The 15051-nt window shown below is 47.1% G+C and overlaps 2 protein-coding genes across 3 annotated transcripts in view; one reads left to right on the top strand and one right to left on the bottom strand.

The window, feature by feature from the left end:
- Window positions 1-3637: 3637 nt before the first annotated feature.
- Window positions 3638-7895, bottom strand: TOMM34 (translocase of outer mitochondrial membrane 34). Its single transcript, XM_075721214.1, has 7 exons — window positions 7775-7895; window positions 7595-7694; window positions 7220-7372; window positions 6388-6548; window positions 5976-6120; window positions 5210-5336; window positions 3638-4692 (listed from the first exon to the last, which is right to left on the bottom strand). Exons 1-7 carry the CDS (start codon window positions 7893-7895, stop codon window positions 4594-4596), a joined length of 906 nt encoding a protein of 301 aa, XP_075577329.1. The 3' UTR covers window positions 3638-4593.
- A 239-nt stretch (window positions 7896-8134) lies between these two features.
- Window positions 8135-15051, top strand: part of STK4 (serine/threonine kinase 4) — a 45811-nt gene continuing 38894 nt past the window's right edge. Inside the window, exons 1-5 of one of the 2 annotated variants that reach the window (XM_075721074.1) lie at window positions 8135-8188; window positions 10951-11031; window positions 11873-12001; window positions 13926-14040; window positions 14597-14761. In XM_075721074.1, coding sequence (XP_075577189.1) covers window positions 8157-8188; window positions 10951-11031; window positions 11873-12001; window positions 13926-14040; window positions 14597-14761 — 522 coding nt within the window. In that variant the 5' untranslated portion in view covers window positions 8135-8156. The other variant, XM_075721075.1, reaches the window with a different exon arrangement.

Raw genomic sequence — 15051 nt, 5'->3', positions numbered from 1 at the left:
GCAAGATGGGGACCAGGGGGGTAAAGCCCCTCCCACTGTAAGGGAAGATCAGGTTTGAGACCATCTGAGGAACCTGAATGTGCACAAGCCTATGGGACCTGATGAGATGCATCCCAGAGTCCTGAGGGAACTGGCTGATGTAGTTGCCAAGCCACTCTCCATGATATTTGAAAAGTCATGGCAGTCAGGTGAAGTCCCTGGTGACTGGAAGGAGGGAATGTTGTACCCATTTTTAAAAAGGGAAGAAAGGAGGACCCTGGGAAGTACCGCCCTGTCAGCCTCACCTCTGTGCCTGGGAAGATCGTGGAGCAGATCCTCCTAGAAGCTATGCTCAAGCACATGGAAGACAGGGAGGTGATTCGAGACAGACAGCATGGATTCACCAAGGACAAGTCCTGCCTGACCAACCTAGTGGCTTTCTATGAAGGAGTGACTGCATCAGTGGACAAGGGAAAAGCAATGGATGTCATCTGTTTGGACTTCTGTAAAGTGTTCGACACAGTCCCCCACAACATCCTTCTCTCTAAATTGGGGAGATATGGATTTGAGGGGTGGACTGTTCAGTGGATAAAGAATTGGCTGGATGGTCTTGTCCAGAGGGTCGTGGTCAATGGCTCGATGCCCACATGGAGACCAGTGACAAGTGGAGTCCCTCAGGGGTCCATACTGGGACCAGTGCTGTTTAACATCTTCATCAATGACATAGTGGGATTGAGTGCACCCTCAGCAAGTTTGCAGACGACACCAAGCTGAGTGGTGCAGCTGACACACCAGAAGGACGAGATGTCATCTAAAGGGACCTGGACAAGCTGGAGAGGTGGGCCTCTGTGAACCTCATGAGGTTCAACAAGGCCAAGTGCAAGGTCCTGCACCTGGGACAGGGCAGCCCCCAATATCAATACAGGCTGCGGGATGAGGGGATTGAGAGCAGCCCTGCGGAGAAGGACTTGGGGGTATTGGTGGATGAAAAGCTGGACATGAGCCAACAATGTGTGCCGCTTGCAGCCCAGAAAGTCAACCACATCCTGGGCTGCATCCCCAGCAGCGTGGCCAGTGGGGCGAGGGAGGGGATTCTGCCCCTCTGCTCTGCTCCGGTGAGGCCTCACCTGGAGCCCTGCACCCAGCTCTAGGGCCCTTGGCACAAGAGGGACGTGGAGCTGTTGGAGCGGGCCCAGAGGAGGCCACAAAAATGATCCGAGGGCCGGAGCCCCTCTGCTGCGAGGCCAGGCTGGGGGAGCTGGGGGTGTTCAGCCTGGAGAGGAGAAGGCTGCGGGGAGACCTGAGTGCGGCCTGGCAGCGCTGAAAGGGGGCCTACAGAAAAGATGGGGAGAATCTTTTTAGCAAGGCCTGTTGTGACAGGACAAGGAATAATGGTTTTAAACTAAAGAAGAATAGATTTAGACTGGATATAAGGAAGAAATTTTTTTACACTGAGGGTGATGAGGCACTGGCACAGGTTGCCCAGAGAGGTGGTGGAGGCCCCATCCCTGGCAACAGTCAAGGTCAGGTTGGATGGGGCTCTGAGCAACCTGATCTGGTTAAAGCTGGCCCTGCTCACTGCAGGGGGGTTGGGCTGGATAATCTCTAAATATCCCTTTCAACCCAAAGCATTCTGTGATTCTATGAAGTATTGACCTTACTTGACTGCTTCCTTGAGCTGACAAGAGCACACCTCCATCAGCACCACCTACCTTCTTTCTGTCCAACTTGTGTGCTGGTGTTGCTGTCTCAATCTTCCTTCTGTGCTATATCATACTCTCACTTCAGTTTGCTGCTGAGTCATCCCTCCTACCTCTTGTTTTCCTTCCAGCATTTTAATAGAATCACTTACACATTTGCTCCTGCATGGTGTCTGCTCTGCTCAGCTGGGACTCTTCCCTGGGGCTTTTCATTATTCCTAATTTTGCCAATTCTTCCTCTGACCTTGAATATTTATTTTCCTCATAGTGGATACGTGAACTGTGCACTAGAGATGTCCTTCTCAGTGAGATGCTTATAAAGGACTTTAATCCACTTAATATACAGGACCTTCATTTAAGTTCTTACTTCTCCCAAAGTGTAACTGGCTGGAAGCTTTTATGCTTTGTCTCTAGAGGAAAAATGTGTATTTGCATGAGTGTAATGCATATAAGAAGCTGGAATGGAACTGTACAGGTAAACTTCATTCTGCTGTTGGCTAGCTTGTCTGCAACCTTTTTTCAGGTGTAACAGGCCAGTTCAGATGTGCCTGTGACACCACCTACAAAGCCAGATGGCTTGGCTTAAGAGGACAGCTGTCAAGCTGGAGGGAATGCAGAGTGCGGCCAAAGAACACAGGGGCATCAGAATAGCCTAAAAAAGGACATGAACAAGGACGGGGGTCTTTCAAATGTTTATCAGAAAAGGTGAAGTTGGAGCTTGGATCCCCGTGTATTCTGGAAGATACTGGAAAGTTTTCAGGGTAGTTCCCGGCTGAACTCCTTGGGGAAGCCTGAGGCTTTAGGGAGTTGAGGCAGGAGCAGCAATGCAAATGTGAATCTGGAATCTCTAGTTTAGAATAGTTGCTGTGGCTTTTGAAAGGGGTAGATGAAGGTGTGCCTCTGACAAGCAAGCATGCTCTGGCTGCTCATGTGGACAGCACTACCTTTGCATGCCTGGGAAGCGTCCAGCACAGACAGCAGCACTGTTGCTGGAACAGAAAGGGAGATACGGACAGAAGTGAACCTGGGCTTGAAGTAGCGTGTCTAGTTGCTGTGCTTGATCTTTGTCTACCTGGTGGTATTGCTGGGGAAAGCCTTAGAGATAAGGTACAAAAACACATTGCTGTTGCTGGGAGGGGAAAGAGATGGTGAATGCTGCTGCTTAGAGGTGTTGTAATGAATTGTAGTTGAACAGTACAGGTATCTGCCACTCCAGATAACAGCAGGGCTCTTAAAAGGATAGCTTTTAACTAAATGAAGCCAGTCTTCCTCCTGTATTCTGTGACCTTCCTTTACTTATCTGTGTACTGCTGGCCTGCACTTCCCCACTCTGAAATCCATCACACTTACTTGTTAAAAGCTCCAGCAAGTGCTGGCTGCAAGATCAGTGGAGCTGCGGTGCTTAGAAGTGGGAGTGGAGTGAATGGAGCAATTTGTGCCCATGGGTACAATGCTTTTAACTAGTAAGTCAACATGGCCATATCTTTGTTTCCCACCTTACTCACTTCTCCCAGCAGTCAGGGTTTCAGGCAGGTACCCCACTGAACTTAATTTAGAAAGCAGGCATCACTTTAATGCCATTAAAGACAGACAAAGATTTCTTATCTTAGCCTGACATTAAGTAGTTTTTTGTAGGTCCCAGAGCTGTACTCCATCAGCTGTAATGGGCCAGGGCTTGAAACAGCTCCTCCCTGAAGGGCCCATCTCTTGGTCTGTACTGTAAGCAGTTGGCTCTGGTCAAGTGTTGTCCAGCATCTTGACTTACTAGTTAAAGCACTGTACCTATGCACAGTGTGCAAGGCTGAGCAATGTATTGTCACTGTCTGACTGCTGGCTTCCAAAGCAAGGTATTATACAGCAGCCCTTGAAGTCCTCTGACAAAAAGGGGGGACAGTATGAAGTGGTTAAAAAAGTGTTCCAGTTCCCCTATACCATCCATCATGTAAAAAACACAGCTCTGAAGTGAAAATAAACATGGCTTTAATGAGAACTGGTTTTAACAGTTCATAGAATAACTCCAAATATCTCTTTACCTACCATCAGTGCCACCAATACCAGATAAGGAAAAGATCAAAAAGTATAAACGTGCATTGAAGTAGTAAGCCAGACCTCAGCTGGGATGTTACTGCATACCGTCCTACCTGTAACACCCTGTAGCAACTGCTCCAAAAGGCACAGAGGAGCTAAAGTGGTTTTAAAAAAACAAAACAACACAACACAAAAAAACAATTGTAAAATTCCCAAGCACCCAGAAAGAAGTAGTGCACAGTGTAACAAGGCAGGCTTAACTTGCTTCTGTTTTCTTAAATGTGCAGAATAATTAAAAATAAAAGAAAGCTGCTACTGTAAACATCTGCCCTGAAACAGCAGAAACTCAGCTGAGGGCCAGCAGGTATCAAGTGGGAGAGGGAACAAGCGCAGCCCTGTCCAGTAACTGTGCCTGTTACAAGAATGGTACATGGTGCTGGGGCAACTGCAGCAGTTCCTGCAGCAACCTTATTTAAGTAATAGCAGCACAAACACAGCAAGACTGTCATCTGAATAAGGACAAAAAAAGCTGTTTGTAGCTCTTCAGAAAGAGAATAGCCATTTCACATGCACCTTCACCAACATGGAAAGAGTCCCTGAGGCCAATAGTTACAGGCAAGTTGACTTTAACCAGGGAAGTTAACCTATATGCCTCTCAGGGAGGGGCATTAAAACTTTGAATGATCTTAGAGCTAGATAATAGTTTGATACCGATTGTGTCTCTTAACATTCATTGTGCTGGCACAGAACCTGTTACATATCTGCAGCAGTGGAAGATAGATTTCAGTACCGATCTTGCATTAAGATTGGTCCCTGTAACAACATCAGAAGGGAAAAATCTTTCTTCTGCAGTGGAAAACAAAGCTTTCCTTGTTGCTTGGTTACCCTAGGCTCTGTTCAGTTCTTGCAGTAATCTCAGTGCAGCTGTGTTCTTTGGTTCAGTTTTCAACAAGCTCTTGATATCAGCAATACTTGATTTGTAATCCTACAAGGAGAGTATTTTTTAAGTGTTAGTACTTTGAAAATGCAGTCTAAGGCTCTTGGTGCAGAATTACTACCCCACAACACAACTAAGCCCATGACTCCCTCTGTATAATTGCTTAAGCACTGGCATCAATGTAGCCATTCTAAAACACGCTTAAACTACAGCTGAGAAGACAATTTCATCGCTCAAGTGGGTTCCGAGTCAACCACCAATGCAATAAGTCTTCCAATACTGCCTAGAGAATCTCTCACCAGGCACAAAAAAAGATAAAGCTCAACACAACATGTAGCTGCTTCCAGTATCTCCAGAAACAGGACCTGGTGCTGAGAAACTCATGAGATCCAACCATCAAATAGCAATGTGAAAGAAAATTCCCCCCAGTCCAGACAGGTCTCAACTAGCTGATGGCAGATGTTGTCTAGCACAGAAACAAGTTCTAAACGGCGTCTCTTGCCCTGGTCATGCATGAACAGGGTTCTAGTCCTAGCCTAAAACTGTTCAAAACCTCCTGACTTACCTTCAGCTCTTTAAGTGCTTGAGCACGCCTGTAGAGTGCCTTAATGTTTTTAGGATCTAACCTCAGAGCTTCTGTGCAGTCCTGTACTGCTTCCTTGTACTGCTTCAGAGTCAGGTAACAGAGAGCTCTGCAATACAATTACCTAGTTAGAGATCTTCAGCTAAAAGCAGCATCTACGGCTGCAACATACATAACAGATCTCAGCCAACCCCTGCATAGCACAAAACTGGACTCCAAAACAGTCTTTAGCCTCATATGTTATGTAATCTTATTTCTTGAGCTCAAGTTTGTTTCAGTTAAAAGGGGGGAAAAAAGGAAACAGTTTTTCAGTCTGAAAAAAAAGAGAATTTTTAGAGTAACCTACTCTAAAGCTCAGAATCCACACTTCAAGGATGCAGGTTCCTAGCTACACCAGTCTAGAATATGCTCTGCTTACTGCAGTTGCCTTAGGAGTCTTTAAGTATAGCAGTTTGCAGTTTGTGGTGCATGGGGCAGCAGACACTACTCAAAATAACAGTCCTGACAGACAAGCATTAGAGGTAGAAATCCCTTACCAGCCCTAAGCTGAGTGTCTCCAGGGGCTTTCTGCAGTACCTGATCAAAGAACATTATACAAACTACAGGGAAGACAGCACTTGGGGCGAACATGTATGGGTGTTCTTGTTTTATTCATTTGTTTGGGAGCAAACATTAGACAGCTGTCAGAAGCACCATGGTGGCTTTTATAAAAAGCCAAGAAGTACTTGGGCAAAGAGCCAAGTAGTACCTGTTGGTGTAAGTCGCACATTCCTGGTTGAGCTTTAAACTCTCACTGTACTTCTCAACTGCTTTTTTATGGTTTCCCTTCTTTACAAGTTCATTTCCTTCTTCCTTCAGAGTTCGAGCTCTCTCTGTGCCAGCAGCAGTCTGGTCTGGAAACAGCGTGAAAGAATACGGAACACTATAAAATTGACAAGATCAGCACAGCCTCTCAGAAAGCAAATATCCCCATACCAGAGGTGAGACACAGAAACATCAAAGGATCCAGAATCAACAAAAAAGGCTCTGGCAGGACCAGGACCAGGTTTCTCCAGGCCTCAGCCCCAGCTGCAGACATGCCAAGCAGGCGTGGCAGCTGCCTTGTTCATCACCATTCTGAACTACAGGGTTCTGTGCCCAGCCCAAGGGCATGCTCTCACCTGGTCCTCCCTGAGGTGCAGTTGCAGGAGGAGTGTTTGTCCCGGGGGCTCCAGCAGAAGGAACACTCCACCTCGTCTGGGCAGAAACAGGGACTGTGGGGATTGGTGGGAGCTTCTGGCGCCAGTTCACACCATCCTTCTCCAGCAGGGCTTTAGTCATCCTGGAAGAGACAGCTGGCAGTCACCCCATCTGTTGGCTGGACGGGCCGTGCAGTAGCCACTAGGGTCACTTTTTAACCCAGCTCATGTATCGAGGACAGCATCTCTCTGCTAACCCCTTTACATGCATTTAAACTAAGTTCCTTCTACAGACAGGACGTTAATGAAAGAAGCTTCTTTGTGTCAGCAGGGCTAAAAATACCACAGGACAAGGGCTGGAACTGTCAGTGCTCAGCCAAGCAAGAGGTGTGCATACTGCTCCTCAGCCTGGCAAGTGATGAAGTGAAGGAGACAGCTCCAGGAAGAGAAAAGACTACAGTAGCCTGTAAACCCAGTCAGCATAGGGAGTCTTAATAGATAGGGCACTGAAGCCTGTTGTTTATTATTGGTTTTGAAGTAGACAGTAAGCAAAGCAGAAACAGTCCCAGGGAATTCATTCCCAGCCCTCAAGCAGCATCTTGAAAGAAGCTAAGGGCACTAGCAGACAAAGGGAGTGCAGCCAGGCCTGTGCCTTGTGTGAAGCGTCAGAGGCCTCGGTTGCTTCATCCGTGTGCTTGGGACCTAGCTTGCCCCTGACAGGGCTGCAGAAACAAAGCAGGACTTGCAGCAGCGGCCAGCTGCTGTATTCCCCAGCCTTTTGGCGTTACCCGCCGGGAGCACCATGCAGCCTTACCTGTTGACACCGTCGTGTGCTGCCTGTATGGAGCAGTCCACCTGCAGCACAGTCTTGTAGTCCACGTAGGCCAGCTGGTACCTCTCCAGGGCCTCGTAGGCCGCGGCCCGCCTGAGGAGGGGTTTGATCCCAAAAGGGACCAGGTCGAGGGCGCTGCGACAGAGGGGAGAGAGCCGCCCGGGACGGTGTGAGCCCGGGGCGGGATGGGAGGGCGGGTGGCCTGCGGCAGGGCCTCGAGCACGGCGCGGGCAGGCCAGGCCGGCGTTGCTCCGGGGCTGTCGCCGTCCCTGCCTCGCCTCCCACCCTAACCTAACGGTGGGGGAGCAAGTGGACGAGCTCTCCGGCCCCGCCGCCCCCGGCCCCGCCGCCGCTCACCTGCTGCAGTCGGCGACGCAGAGGCGGCAGGCGCCGTCCTTCAGGTGGCACGCGGCGCGGTTGGCGAGCAGCACGCTCCGCTCCTCGGCGGCGGCCTCCCCTGCGGCGGGACACAAGCGGGGAGAGGCTCGGCCCAGGGCCCTCCCGCCGCCCCCCCGCCCGGCCCGGGACGCGCCGTACCTGCGGCCTCCAGCAGCGCCAGCGCGCGGGTGTAGAGCGCGGCGGCCGGCCCGTACTGCCCGCGGCGGAACTCCTCGTTGCCGGCCCGACGCAGGACGCTGGCGCTGGGCGACGCGGCCATCGCGCCGCTGCCGCCGCGCCGGGCCGGGGCCGGGCGAGACCGCGCCCCTCTCTGCCGCGGCGGCGGGGCGGGAGCTGGCCAGGCCCCGCCCCGCCCCGTCCCGTCCCGTCCCGTCCCGTCCCGCTCTGCCGGGGCGGGGGCGGGTGTTCCCCGCTGGCTTCCGGCGGCGGGCGGAAGCGGCGGCGCGGCGCAGCGCGGCGGGCTGCTATGGAGGAGTGAGGGTGCGAGTGGCCGGCTGACCGACCGCCGCCCTGCAGCGCCATGGAGACGGTGCAGCTGCGGAACCCGCGCCGGTGAGTAGGGGCGTGTATCCCCGCGGGCACCGGGGCCGCCGCGGCCCGGCCAGCCCGTGTCGGGGCCGCGGCCTTCCTGTTGCGGGCCGGAGGGGTGTCGGCGCGGGGCCTGGCGCCGGCGGGAGAGGGGTGGCCGGCCGCGCTGAGCTCCTGCCCCCTCGCCTCTCCGGGGCCCTGCCGGTGCACGCCGCCCCGAACTGGCAGGCGGCGGCCGGAGGAGCGCCGGGGCCGCGGGGCTGTTGGCGCTGATCGCTTCGCACCGGAGTGAATTGTACAGCGCTGGTGGGTCCGTGCCGTGACAGCACCGAGCTCAGGCGGTGGAAAAATGGCTTAAATACCGGAGCCCGCGGAGAAGGCGCTGGCTCTGGCGGCTGCGGAAGCTCACACCGGTGAGCGCGGCTGTACCGAGGGGATGTGCTGACCCGTGCTAGCGTAAAGGCAGAGCCCCCGGGAACTTGTTCTTTCCTCTTGTCTCTCTTTGCGTGAGTTTTGGGCAGGTGTTGGCCTCGCGGCGCCGTGCCCAGCCTGGCACGCAGCGTGGGCGCTGCCTGCCTTCCCGCTGCCCCGTGCTGGGCCCGGTGAGGCAGCCGAGGTGCGAGCCCGGCTCATCGAGGGCTTTCGGGGCAACCTCCAAACGAAGACGTGAGCCAGCTATCTCTGAACGCCAGGCCGCAACGGAGCAAGACTGCGGAGGGAGTGATTTGGACATCAGCAGCAGTTTGAATGAAGTGTCAGCCTGTCAAAGTGCTATCAGCGGTTTGCAGCTGGGTCCCAGGGAACGCTTTCGGCAGTGAACAAAGGAAACTGCCAGCTCTGGTCTTCAGTGACAGTCTTTTTTTATTAAACAAAACAGCAACGTATCTTCTATCAAAAAAAAGTCTCTTTTTATTCTATAATTGCTTATGCCAGTGATTAACCGGAAGGTGATTCAGATTAGATCTGAATAAGAATTTAGGTGAGATTGGTTTTGTGTTGCTCTTCTATCCACGTTGTATAAACAAACAGTAAGAAGGCAGAGTGTGTCTTTGACAGCAGCGAGTGTGCTGGATGAACTGGACAGTGCAAAGTAATTGTGCTCCTGGGCTGTAGCCGAACAGACGTAGTTTGATGTAAGCACAGTAGTTGTCTGGTTATTGTGTTTGGGTATATGAAAAGCACTTTTTTTTTTTTTTTTTCAAAGCAGGATTTAGGTGTCAACTTCAGCAAAAAGAATCTGCCTCTTGCATTGGCGCTTTTGGGCTCCTTGGAAATGGCAGCTTGTGTGGTCACTGATACTACCCCCCCACCCCTTTTCTCCTCTTCCCACACCTTCCTTGCTCCCTGTTTTCACAAGGACAAGCAACATTCTGTTGGTTGACACTTATCTTTGCAGGGAAGCTAGTGACTACTTTCAGTATTTCACCACTTCCTGAGTCTGCTTCTTTATAATGTTTCCTTTGCTTCAGGAAGCCATTGTATGTAGTCCATGCGTGAGCTGCTCTTCCTATATGGCTTTTGTGCATAAACATAATGGCTGGGGATCGATGAGTGGTTTCTCACTCTGTTTCTGAAGAAATTGGGGAAAAAATATATATTTAGTATAAAAATTAGCATGCCTGTGGCTGGAGTCATGATCTTTAACAGCAGTAGTAAGAGCTTTCAGTACTAATTTGCACTTGTAGGTGACCACGCACGTTTCATTTTAAACACTGCTTGCTGTGAGACCAGTAAGTTCTGAAAACTCTGAGACTAATAAGTTTCTGTGTTTCAAAAACTTGTATGAGCTAGTTTGGGGAGTTTGGGGTTTTTTTGTTTGGGTGGGTTTTGTGTCCTTTTTTTGTTGTTTCAGGTTTTTGGTGTTTCTTTTTTTTTTTAGTTCGTGTGAAAATGAAAGAGCACTTGTTTGTGGGCTATTGGATACTGTTTGTTCGACAATAAAATACTTCAGAACTTTTTTTATGTAGTCCTTAGCTGTTTCAGGAAGTTTCTTGGTGAACAGCTCTCTTGTGTGGTAAAGGTGGACTGAAACAAATGTGTTTGATCTTGTTGCTTTGTGTACGGAATCACCACAAAAGTTGTACTGGGGATGAGGGGATCTAAGTGATGGGTCACTGTACATAGCATGGGTTTTTTTCCCTAGGAAGTATTTCAGCTGACTCTTACTTGCAATGCACTTAAGAAGGGTGGACCAAGTGACATTAAGATCCTGAGAGAGTCAGATACATGTTTCCTTTCCTTTTTTTTTTCCTGATAGAATTTTCCTAGTATATGTCCAGGCCCACAAAGTTAAGATCTGAACTTCTGATGTTAAAAATGTACAGGTGAGATCAGTATTGCCTCCTTTCTCCCAAGAGATGTATTCCACACATACGCTGAGGCATTGGGGAAGATGATTTTCCCTTTTGCATGGCCTTAGTACATATCCTTGCATTCAAGATATTGAACTTTAGCAGATGTGTTCAATAGCTGCAAGACTGCAGTGCTGTGTTGGGATTTGACCACCAGTGTACAGATCCTGAGATGTGTTACCACCAAGAGGAACTGTAGATTTGTGTGCCTGATCAAATTCTGTTCTCTGTAATTCCCAGTCCTCTTTTGCTACCGGATGCTAGTAATATTCAGTCTCTAGTGAGGTGAAATAAACTTACTTCATAATCAATTTCATAATCAATTCATGCTAAGCCTTGCGTACATTTAAGCAGTGCTATTTATTCTTTTGTTTCAATGAAGCCCAAACTGCCGTTAAATTAAATGTAATAATTTCTCTATTCTTACATATACAGGCAGCTTAAGAAGTTAGATGAAGACAGTTTAACCAAACAACCCGAAGAAGTATTTGATGTATTGGAGAAGCTTGGAGAAGGGTATGTGTTCTATTCCAGCATGCCCAATATACATTTCTCTAAGAACAAATCTATGCAATGGATTCAGTGGGCTCTGATTTTTCACTTTTGTCATGATCCTATTACTGCAAAGGTATGTTCTAGCATAGTGACAGTGTTTGGTTAGTAACAGAATAAAGACTTTGTTTCCCAAGAGTAAGATATCTTAATCCAAACACTAGTTTACGCCTCAGCAGTAGGGAGTTAAAACATTGTTGAAAAATGCCAATCTGGAGTTGACAGGGCTCTGTGGGAACTCAAGAGGTGGTGTAGTTCATCCCTGATACCTCTTGTGGAAGATCCGTGTGGTGGAAATGGACTTCTGTTGCATTGTGCCATTTGGTAAGGCAAAGCAGCATGGGAATGCTCAGTGAGTGACATGTTTGCCTTCTTAAGCAGTTTATTTGAAAAAACTGATTGTAAATCTGCCTGGCTGCTGTAAGTAAAGAAACTGGAAATAAGACAGATAATATCTGACAAGAACAAGCAACCCTCTCTGACCAGAGCTGTAGTTCTTACTGATGCTCAGCTGGTACTGTATGCTGGAGAAAGAATTTTATTTGTTGGAGGCCCTTCCAAAGCTATGGGCAGTGTAATGATGTTTGGCTCCTTTCTGACCGTCTTAGTGTGCTGTGACTATTTTGTATTATTATAGTGTTTAGAAGCTAGTGGACTGATTATTTACATTAAAATAAAAGATATTTTTAGCAGAAGGATAGTTAATTTTTTACCTGATGACTGCACTTGCAAAAAGCAAAACCATAACATTTGCATTTTTAAAATGTTATTGTATTCAGTGTTTGTTTAATATTTTGTTTCATAGTTCCTATGGCAGTGTGTTCAAAGCCATTCATAAAGAAACAGGTCAAGTTGTTGCAATTAAACAAGTTCCTGTGGAATCTGACCTGCAGGAGATTATAAAGGAAATATCTATAATGCAGCAATGTGACAGGTAAATGTATACTGCAAAATCCATTATCAGTATGTAAAGAAAAGTATTGTCTGTGATCTGGCGTTTAATCAAATAAAAGCCATGATGTTGCCTTAAATGTTTTTTAAAAGGCTGGACTTGTACCATCAAGTTACCTCGTATCAACTGTTAACTGACCATTTGGGTAGTGTTAATCCAAGCAAAGGTAAGACAACAAAAATTTAGCTTGCAACAAGAGAGCATTAAGCTAAGTTGAATAACCATGCACTTGCTGCCAGCAAAGAGCCAAGCGTGTGAGCAGTTACTGTGGTTCTCCCCACACACCAATCACTTGTTGAACAGTGGTAACTTGACTGTATGCTAGAACAGCAGTTCCCATGTCCAAAGGGGTAATGAATTCTAAACAAGTTTTGGTTATGGACATAGAAAACTGTTAAAGAGGGTTTTTTGTTTGTTTTTAAGGAGCATGTGGATGAGAGCCACTAATGCATGACTGCTCTTGCATGTGCATAATCTACATGCTGTCATCTGCTTGGGTGGCAGAATTGTCCTTCCCAGCCATTTTCTGCCTGTGCAGGTTCTAGTGCAGTACAAGCTGTCTGCTGATCTGAGCATCCCCAGAATAACTTGCTGGCAGCTCTGTGGGTTGATGGTTGGCTCTCTGGGTTGTCTTTGCATGTTTCTTATGGGAAAAGATGTACTAACTTAGCTAATGAAGAGCTCATGGTTGCAGAAGACCTTATCTCAAGTGTGTCCTAGGCTGAAACTTTACAGTGTACCAATTTCTTCTGGTGTTATGAATTTAGCCTTAAGAAACACTACTTTATGGACTTCAGGCATGGAAAACCATTTAAAATAAATTACATTAGTAATATAAAACTATGGTCCCAGTCACTTACTCTATGCACTTTATTCTCACTATCTTTAAATGAAGGTGACTGGTGGCAGACAACAAAATGTAACTTTAAAATAATTTGTTCATGAAAAATCTTACTGTGTAACTTGTAAAGCATTACTGGGTGTCTCTTTCCTAAAAAGAAATGAAACATTAATATTGTAAGGCCTAAAATGAGACCTTACAGTTATGAACAGCAGAGGGAGTGAATCACTGGAGCATCACATTTTCTGTGCAAGCATTAAGGGACATTGTGCGGTGTGACTGACTTACTAGTTTTACAGTTTTTTCATTAGAAAATACTCAGCAGAGACTAGATTAAGTGCACTTTTGGTCCTTAGCTCCGTTCCCACAAAATAAGGAGCAGTCTTTCTGTTAGTTTTCTGCTTTACCTTTTCCAGAGGACAGATGGTTATTCTGATCAGTATACTGTACTAGGTTGTTTGCTTTTGGGGCAGCCAGATAGCTGACTGTGAGAGACAGTCTTAGGTTGTACCTGACTCCTAAAATACATCCTGGACTAAATTGTAGAAATAAGTAGGTGCATGTGGTAGTGGGGGAACATTCCTCTTAATGAACAATAGCTATTTTCCAGCAACCTTGGGGTCTTATTTAATGTTTCTATTTGGTTGCAAATGCTCTGCAGCAACTTTACCAGGGACTGCCATGGTCTGTTTCTCATCCCCTTGTCCTGCCTTTTTGCTTGCCATAGCACTGACCTTGTTGTCATCCGGTTCAGAGAGCTAAACCAGATTGAAGACTAATCGCTCCTTATTTCCATAGGATTTATTTTCAGGCAGTTCAGCTCTCTGAACTGATTTATTGGCATGTCAGATGAGTACCGCTGTGGGGAAGAGGCTTGGCAGGACTGCAGTAGCCCTGTGCAAGTTTAGATTGTTTTGGAATACTTTTGATCAGAGTTTCAATGGCACTTCAACTCTGAATTTCTAAAACATACTTAGGGACTCTGCAGTGTATTTTGGTTATTCAGTTATGCTGGTTACTGGTATCTGACCCTTTGTTTTCTTCTCCTTTTTTCACATTTCACAGTCCTCATGTGGTGAAATATTATGGCAGCTATTTTAAGAACACAGACCTGTGGATAGTCATGGAATACTGCGGCGCTGGATCTGTGTCTGATATTATTCGATTACGAAATAAAACTGTATGTCTTTTCTGCTTTGAATGTATGAATGGGAAATATGGGTGTTCAGCAGCTCAAGGAAGCTGAGTAGTTTGTGCATTGGTGTTTGGGCATGATTCCCATTGTGTTCAATGCCTGACACAACCATTGGCCATAACTTCAGATGCAGGTCCTTTGTTCCTCTGAAAATGGGTAAGCTGATTACACTGATTGAGTTTTGGTTATCTGGATAATGCAATCAGTGGAGCAGATTTTGATTTGTTGGCTTTCCTGAAAACCCAGACCAATTCTGAATAAGGCTCTACTTTGCCTTACTTTGGTTATTGCAGGATAAGAATTACTAGTTGAGAAAGGGTTAGGGTATGTGAAATATGGTACATATGTATGTGTATGCTGGTTGTAATCTAATTCTACTACATAATGCTCTAAGTCGCTAGCTAATTTCCCCATTAGTATGGCAACCTTTGGTGAAGGCAATTAAATGGCAATTAGTGAATCTCAGGAAAACATAGACTGAAACACAATAGTGTTACATCTCAGCACCTGACAGGTTGGCAGTAACTCTTCTTTTCTTTAGCTCACAGAGGAGGAAATTGCTACAATAGTGCAATCAACACTGAAAGGACTAGAGTACCTGCATTTTATGAGGAAAATACACAGGGACATCAAGGCTGGAAATATATTGCTAAATACAGAGGGACATGCTAAACTTGCAGATTTTGGAGTGGCAGGACAACTTACAGTAAGTAAACCCAAGATCGTTGTGTACACTTCAGCTTATCTTTTTAACCTGCATGCAAGTATGACGTGCTTGTGAAGACTTTGAGAAATTGTTCTAAACTGGTTTTTAGCACTTTACATCAACATAATGAGATGCTAAACCAGCCACTGTTTAGAGCAGAGCTTCCTCTGTGGAAGCTGCTATACCTAAGTAATGGTTTGCAATAGCATTTGCTGTTTTCTTCAGGATATTTGTAACTGCTGTAAGCACATTTCAATTCTTCTTTGCAGCCGTTAGTATCCCAGTCTTGT

The sequence above is a fragment of the Pelecanus crispus genome, chromosome 14 (genome assembly GCF_030463565.1).
Source record: "Pelecanus crispus isolate bPelCri1 chromosome 14, bPelCri1.pri, whole genome shotgun sequence".
NCBI lineage: Eukaryota > Metazoa > Chordata > Aves > Pelecaniformes > Pelecanidae > Pelecanus > Pelecanus crispus.
This window is presented reverse-complemented; position numbering and strand designations above follow the sequence as displayed.

Coding starts and splice junctions, on each gene's coding strand:
- TOMM34 (XM_075721214.1), bottom strand. CDS start 7,895: ATGGCCGCGTCGCCCAGCGCCAGCGTCCTGCGTCGGGCCGGCAACGAG. Junction 7,695..7,774: donor GGCGCTGCTGGAGGCCGCAG/GTACGGCGCGTC, acceptor GTCCCGCCGCAG/GGGAGGCCGCCGCCGAGGAG. Junction 6,549..7,219: donor GCACACGACGGTGTCAACAG/GTAAGGCTGCAT, acceptor TGTCTCTTCCAG/GATGACTAAAGCCCTGCTGG.